Below are 8081 nucleotides of genomic sequence, written 5' to 3' on the forward strand. Positions count from 1 at the left end.
TTCCCTCATGAAGGCATCAAAACTATGAATGAACACATATGGAATTATGTACTTAACAAAAAAGTGTGAAATAACTGAAAACATGTCTTATATTTTAGATTCTTCAAAGTAGCCACCCTTTGCTTTTTTTGATAACTCTGCAAACCCTTGGTGTTCTCTCAATGAGCTTCATGAGGTAGTCACCTGAAATGGTTTTACCTTCACAGGTGTGCTTTGTCAGGGTTCATTAGTGGAATGATTTCCCTTATTAATAAAAAAGCAAAGGGTGGCTACTTTGAAGAATCTAAAATATAAGACATGTTTTCAGTTATTTCACACTTTTTTGTTAAGTACATAATTCCATATGTGTTCATTCATAGTTTTGATGCCTTTAGTGAGAATCTACAATGTAAATAGCCATGAAAATAAAAAGGAAACGCATTGAATGAGAAGGTGTGTCCAAACTTTTGGCCTGTACTGTACATGATGTCTTTTTTAAATTTGTTTAAACTGTGCGTGTGCAGATTCGGTGTGGTTCTGGTCGTCCCTTCTCACGGTGATCTTTTGACCTTTAGTGTTGGCAGGAAGTCTCTCTGCAGCTCTGACCTCATCTTTGGTAGTTAGGGGTGGGGCTTAATGGTGGGGGATGATGGGATTGGATGGAGGGATGAGAGACAGAAGGGTCAAAGGTTGTGGCGTCCTGTACGAAGAGGGGAGGGGGTCACCTCTGCCGGCCAATCAGAGCCAGACTCAGAGTGACGCTCAGCTGCCATATATGGGGCGACGAGGGCGGGGCAAGCGACCTTAGATCTGTGACAGAAACAAGTCAGAGAGAAAGAGAGAGAGAGAGAGACAGACAGACAGACAGAGAGACAGAGAGAGAGAGAAAGAGAGAGAGAGACAGACAGAGAGAGACAGAGAGAGAGAGAGAGAGAGAGAGAGAGAGAGACAGAGAAATTATTTGATTTTTACAAAACCACTTTATTTACATATAATTTGTACAGTTTAACAATGAAATAAAGTTCTAATGCATTAAAATCCGTTTGTGTGAGAAAGAGTGAAACTCTCTTTAGTTGTTGGCAGGAGTGAAAATTAGTCAACGGTTCAGAGAGATGAAAACATGTCGTCCCTGGCAAGCATCTTGTTTTTCCCCAAATGATTTATACAATACAGATTTTTAAACATTGTTTTTATTTCAAATGGCTTGAAAAAATAGTGCAAATAGCTGCAGGGGAGACACTGTGGGTTTGGGCTGATTCACCTGCCAAAATATATCTTTAACTGCATCCCTGTGTTTGTTGTTAAGAGCTTTGTGTTGGGATGTGATTCAGATTATTAGATGTCATTTTAAATGATGATGTCAGCACGTACGGAGGCTCAGAGTGGTCAAACACCTCTCTAAAGGCTTCTAACAAAGATGTTTTGGAAACTTACATGACAGACGAAAAGTTTCAGAGTCGTTGTGTAAGAGTAGCCGACACAACGGTCGTATTTTATTTTGAAAAGACAATTTTGAACGTTTTATACAGACTTGGTGTGCAAAATTATGATAATGTGCAACATGTCAAACATACAGATACCTAATTGGACCAAACATCTAAACCTTTACAGCATCTTAAAGGTGCAGTAGGTAAGACTTATAAAACTAACTTTCTGTCATATTTGCTGAAACTGACCCTATGTTCCAGTAGAACTACATGAAGCTGGTAGTCTAATTTGCAAAAATCCACCTGTTCCCTGTTGTCTCACTGCGTGTCAATCACTGCTCATGCACACGCATTCATTCTCCCTTGTGGGGGGAGGGGCTTATGAGACCGTTTTGGACTTTAGCAGAAAGAGAGGGAATGACTGAGAAGTGGTCGATGTCTAAATGTTTTGGCTAAGTCCTGGATCTTCACAATCCTACCTACAGCACCTTTAAGTTAAAGTTACAAATAAATAAAGTAAATCAAGTCGTGTAGCTTTTAAAATCTGAAATCAAAGCGTTTCAATAAGTTTTATTTTTAGGTTTAAGGTATTTGTGTGTGGTGTGTTTTCAGGACTGAATTAAGGATTAATTTAGGAAAAGTTTTTCTTTGTGTAAACGTAAAAACTTCTGCTACAACGAATACGAGGGAAATGTAACTCACTGTTGGGGGGCGGGTCTTTGCATTCGCCCTCCTCGATGGTGACATCATCGATGGCGATATCTCCCTCGATGCCGGCGCCTCGGACTCCCTCCATCACAATCTGACGGAGACGAAGACAGGAAGTTAAAAGTCAATGTCATTGTGTACTGCATAGGTTATGTGGAAATGTGTCATTTGTGCAATATGTAGACTATTTAGGTTGTGCAATATGTAATTTGTGAAATATGTAGGCTATTTGGGTTGTGCAATATGTCATTTGTGCAATACGTAGGCTATTTGGGTTGTGCATTATGTCATTTGTGCAATATGTAGCCAATTTGGGTTGTGCAATATGTCATTTATGCAATATGTAGGCTATTTGGGTTGTGCAATATGTCATTTATGCAATATGTAGGCTATTTGGGTTGTGCAATATGTCATTTGTGCAATATGTAGGCTATTTGGGTCCTGCAATATGTCATTTGTGCAATATGTAGGCTATTTGGGTTGTGCATTATGTCATTTGTGCAATATGTAGGCTATTGGGGTTGGGAAATATGTTAGTTGTGCAATATCTTATTGTGTAATGGCTGTGCTACACTTATTGAGGAGAATGCAGTCGACAGGGTTGCTCAATTAAAAACTGCCACTGAAAGGAGTTAATGTGCTTACCATATAGGTACCTGTCTAATGTATATGAGAACATTACTATAGAGCAGGGGTCACCAACACGGTGCCCGCGGGCACCAGGGAGCCCCCAAGGACCACATGAGTAGCCCTCAGGCCTGTTCTAAAAATGAAAATTAGATATTGATATTATTTGTTTCCCACCTTGTTAAGTCATTGTTGATAATTATTGTGAGAAATCATTAACATGATCAGTGTCTTCACATAGATGAGTATCATTAATCATTAATAATAATATATAACTAAAGGCAAACTGAGCAAATTTGTTATTTTAGAAGAGTGTATCAAACTGGTAGCCCTTCGTATGACTCAATACCCATGAAGTAGCTCTCAGTTTCAAAAAGGTTGGTGACCCCTGCTATAGAGGGACCTGTCTAATGTATATGAGAACATTACTATAGAGGGACCTGTCTAATGTATATGAGAACATTACTATATAGGGACCTGTCTAATGTATATAAGAACATGTTTGTGTTGCATGAGAGTATGTGTTGAGAGATACTTTTTTTCTGTATTTTGTATTGTCTTTGTAAAGCTGTTTTTACACATGCTGTTTCCTGTGGCTGCTTCACAATAAAAGCCAGCTGAAATGTTTGTTTAATGTGAAGGAGCAGCAGCAGGAAATGTTGTGTTAGTGTTAACAGTAACTGTTTGATGATTCTTGCGTTCAGCACAGTTTGAACGGTGAGTTCTGCACCTTTTGTAACAACCAACCACGTTGGTCACTCGTGTGTGGGGGAAAAATAACACCTAATAATAATAATAATAATAAATTGACTTTGTATGGCGCTTTTTAAAGGACTCAAAGTCAGGCACAAATGAAAAGGGAGGGGGGGGGTGTGGGGCTAGGGATAGGCAGAGGTGAAGAGATGGGTCTTGAGGCGGGACTGGAAGATGGTGAGGGACTCAGAATTGCGGATCTCTTGGGGGAGGGAGTTCCAGAGCGTGGGAGCTGCCCTGGAGAAGGCTCTGTCCCCAAAACTGTTGAGGTTGGACTTGTGGATGCAGAGGAGACCAGCTGAGGTGGATCTGAGGGACCATGAGGGTTGGTAGGGGGAGAGGAGACTGGCTGAGGTGGATCTGAGGGACCGTGAGGGTTGGTAGGGGGAGAGGAGACCGGCTGAGGTGGATCTGAGGGACCATGAGGGTTGGTAGGGGGAGAGGAGACCGGCTGAGGTGGATCTGAGGGACCGTGAGGGTTGGTAGGGGGGAGAGGAGACCGGCTGAGGTGGATCTGAGGGACCGTGAGGGTTGGTAGGGGGAGAGGAGACCGGCTGAGGTGGATCTGAGGGACCGTGAGGGTTGGTAGGGGGAGAGGAGACCTGAGGTGGATCTGAGGGACCGAGGGTTGGTGGGGGAGGGACCATGAGGGGATCTGAGGGACCATGAGGGGGTAGGGGAGGGAGACCGGCTGAGGTGGATCTGAGGGACCGTGAGGGTTGGTAGGGGGAGAGGAGACCGGCTGAGGTGGATCTGAGGGACCGTGAGGGTTGGTAGGGGGAGAGGAGACCGGCTGAGGTGGATCTGAGGGACCATGAGGGTTGGTAGGGGGGAGAGGAGACCGGCTGAGGTGGATCTGAGGGACCGTGAGGGTTGGTAGGGGAGAGGAGACCGGCTGAGGTGGATCTGAGGGACCATGAGGGTTGGTAGGGGAGAGGAGACCGGCTGAGGTGGATCTGAGGGACCGTGAGGGTTGGTAGGGGGAGAGGAGACCGGCTGAGGTGGATCTGAGGGACCGTGAGGGTTGGTAGGGGGAGAGGAGACCGGCTGAGGTGGATCTGAGGGACCATGAGGGTTGGTAGGGGGAGAGGAGACCGGCTGAGGTGGATCTGAGGGACCATGAGGGTTGGTAGGGGGAGAGGAGACCGGCTGAGGTGGATCTGAGGGACCGAGAGGGTTGGTAGGGGGAGAGGAGGTCAGTGAGGTATGAGGGGGCCAGATGGTGGAGGGCTTTTTAGGTGAGGACGAGAATGTTGTAGGTGATCCGGTGGGGGACAGGAAGCCAGTGGAGTTGTTTTAAGACTGGAGTGATGTGGTGCCAGGATTTGGAGCGGGTGATGAGTGGGGCGGCTGAGTTCTGGACCAGTTGGAGTCGGTTGATGTTGGTAGAGCTGATGCCGAGGAGAAGTGAGTTGCAGGTAGCCTAGAAATCTAGACGCACCCTAGTGGCAGCAAATTTATTTTGCAGCCAGGGGGGTCTAGGCACTCTCCGTTGGCTTGCGAGCTGGAAAAACCAAACTCTGGTCAGGCCAATCACATCGTGTATAGAGGCGTGTATGTATCGGTGGGCGGGGCTTATGGCTGCTGCTGTTGCTGGAGAACTGCAGTCTTCTGGAAGAGAGGTTATGGAGAGAGGTGAAGTGGGATCTGTTGGATAGGTAGGAACGGAGCCAGCTGAGTGCAGTACCTTCGATACCGAGGTCTTTGAGTCTGGTGAGCAGGATGTTATGGCTCATGGTATCAAAGGCTGCACTAAGGTCAAGGAGAATAAGGATGTTGAGGGAACCGATGTCAGCAGAGGTGATGAGGTCTATGAGGACTTTTTTCTGTGGTGTGGAGGGGGCGAAAACCAGATTGGAGGGGTTCAAATTGGTTGTTGGCATGAAGATGGGTTTGTAGTTGTGAGGCGACTATACGTTCCAGGGTTTTAGACAGAAAGGGGAGGTTGGATATTTGGGCGGTAGTTGTTGAGGGACGAGGGATCCAGACCAGGGTTTCTTTAGGATTGGAGTGACAGCAGCTTCTTCCTAGGGTAAGTGGGTTTTTCTTTGGCAATCTATTAAACAAAACATGCTTTTTAGGACGGTTAAAGTGCCCATATTCTGCTCATTTTCATGTTCATAATTGTATTTTAAGGTTGTACCAGAATAGGTTTACATGTTTTAATTATCAAAAAACAATATTTTTGTTGTACTGCACATTGCTGAAGCTCCTCTTTTCACCCTGTGTTCAGGTCTCTGTTTTAGCTACAGAGTGAGACCTCTTTTCTTCTTCTTCTTCTCTACTATCTTTGATTGCACTCGCACATGCTCAGTAGCTCAGATGGTAGATCATGTCAGCTAGCTCCATAGACAGTAAAAGAAAGGCTGTTTCTCCAACTTCAGTCAGTTCCAAGGCAGAATCAGCTGGGAGACTTCTTCTAAACCAGGGAGCACATGGAAGTAGTTCTTTTGGTAGATTAGGGTGAACTTGTGTGTGTTGTAGCGGTGCTTTGCTGTTGAGAACGAGCTAGCATGCTAACGGTTGCGGTTCGCCAGCTCGTCTCGGCTAGTGATGTAGAAAGCCGTGCAGATGTTGACCAGCTCACCAGGAGACTGAAGGCAGGACACATTCAGAAACCAGATCTCACTCAGAACACCATGGATGGGGTTTTTTCAAAGTTTGTATGCGTGTGGAAGCACCAGAGACACAAAATAACACCCCAAATCACCAGAAAAAGATATTTTCTTTTCATAACATGGGCACTTTAAGTGGGACTCGTTGTTACCTGGAAGGCTGCGGCCGGGTGGATGTTGACCTTGGCTTGCCGCCAGCGGTCTCCTTGGTTCCCGACCAGAGTCCAGACTGAGGTCTCCGTCACCGTCTGACCTTTCTGACGCAGCAAGACGTGCAGAGATCCTGCAGACACAAACAACACTGTCAGATCTTTATTGCCTTCCGTGGTTTTTCCTCATTCAGAATGGGGGGGCTGTGGGGAGACTATGCACGACAGTAAGCGTGATTGCTTTGCGTTAGTGGTGTGTGATACCGCAAAATACAGGGCCAGTATCGCCGATACCAATAAGATATCGATACTTTTTAATAATTAAAGGTCCCATGGCATGAAAATTTCACTTAATGAGGTTTTTTTAACATTAATATGAGTTCCCCCAGCCTGCCTATGGTCCCCCAGTGGCTAGAAATGGTGATAGGTAGACATATAGAGCAATCGTAAGTTGTTTTGGATAAAAGCGCCAGCTAAATGACATGTAATGTAATGATTGTTGGCTGTTTTTTTTTCGCTGACTTTTATTTTGAAGCAGATTAGGAAAACTTTTTTGCACACCTCTTTTATCGGGCAGGTGCGTAGGATATGATCAAAAAGTAGCAGATAAAAAAGTTTAGAGAAAATCCCGCACATTTTGAAGAAGATGAAATGAGCTTCAAAATAAACCCGACTTGACTTTATAATTGTTCTTAATAACTCCCGTATAGCTGCGGCGGCAGCAGACTCACCGATGTGCTTCCCGTACATGTGGTAGTAGAAGGAGAAGCAGTAGGTGACCGATGAAGACGAGGAGGTCTTGGAGTTGGTGTTGAAGGTGGGCGACAGCAGCCGGGCCTTGTCTCCCTCCAGCCGAGGCCTCGACGTCTCGATGTACATGTAGAAACCTGCCAGAGGGTTACCAAATATATTAACGCGCCCATATTATGCTCATCGTCAGGTTCTTAATTGTATTTTAGGGTTGTACCAGAATAGGTTTACATGTTTTAATTATCAAAAAACACCATATTGTTGTTGTACTGCACATTGCTGCAGCTCCTCTTTTCACCCTGTGTTCAGTAGAGTAGGAGTAGTAAGTGGCATGAAAATAAATGTGTGTGTGTGTGTGTCTGTCACTGTGTGTGTGTGTGTGTGTGTCACTGTGTGTGTGTGTGTGTGTGTGTGTGTGTGTGTGTGTGTCACTGTGTGTGTGTGTGTGTGTGTGTGTGTGTGTGTGTGTGTGTGTGTGTGTGTGTGTGTGTGTGTGTGTGTGTGTGTGTGTGTGTGTGTGTGTGTGTGTGTGTGTGTGTCACTGTCTGCGTGTGTGTGTGTGTGTGTTTCACTGTGTGTGTGTGTGTCACTGTGTGTGTCACTGTCTGCGTGTGTGTGTGTGTGTGTGTCACTGTGTGTGTGTGTGTCACTGTCTGCGCGCGTGTGTGTGTGTGTGTGTGTCACTGTGTGTGTCACTGTCTGCGCCGCGTGTGTGTGTGTCACTGTGTGTGTGTGTGTGTGTCACTGTCTGCGCGCGTGTGTGTGTGTGTGTGTCACTGTGTGTGTCACTGTCTGCGCGTGTGTGTGTGTGTGTGTCACTGTCTGCGTGTGTGTGTGTGTGTGTGTGTGTGTGTGTGTGTCACTGTGTGTGTCACTGTCTGCGCGTGTGTGTGTGTGTCACTGTGTGTGTCAATGTTTGCGTGTGTGTGTGTGTGTGTCACTGTCTGCATGTGTGTGTGTGTCACTGTGTGTGTGTGAAGTACAGTACTAGAGTAAATGTACCTCAGAGGTTTTATTAAAGATAAGCAGCGAGGACATGGATTTGAAAATGAGAAAAGGAATTATTCAATTAT

At 45.5% G+C, this 8081-nt stretch overlaps 1 protein-coding gene across 1 annotated transcript in view; it reads right to left on the minus strand.

Moving 5' to 3' along the window:
- Positions 1-428: 428 nt before the first annotated feature.
- mdga2a (MAM domain containing glycosylphosphatidylinositol anchor 2a) overlaps positions 429-8081 on the minus strand; it is a 61046-nt gene continuing 53393 nt past the window's right edge. Inside the window, exons 8-11 of the mRNA XM_028566290.1 lie at positions 6990-7145; positions 6262-6392; positions 2109-2208; positions 429-789 (exon numbers count right to left, since the gene is read on the minus strand). Of these exons, the coding sequence (XP_028422091.1) occupies positions 701-789; positions 2109-2208; positions 6262-6392; positions 6990-7145 (476 nt within the window). The 3' untranslated portion in view covers positions 429-700. The remainder of the gene's footprint in view (positions 790-2108; positions 2209-6261; positions 6393-6989; positions 7146-8081) is intronic.

The sequence above is a fragment of the Perca flavescens genome, chromosome 20 (genome assembly GCF_004354835.1).
Source record: "Perca flavescens isolate YP-PL-M2 chromosome 20, PFLA_1.0, whole genome shotgun sequence".
In the NCBI taxonomy this organism is placed as follows: domain Eukaryota; kingdom Metazoa; phylum Chordata; class Actinopteri; order Perciformes; family Percidae; genus Perca; species Perca flavescens.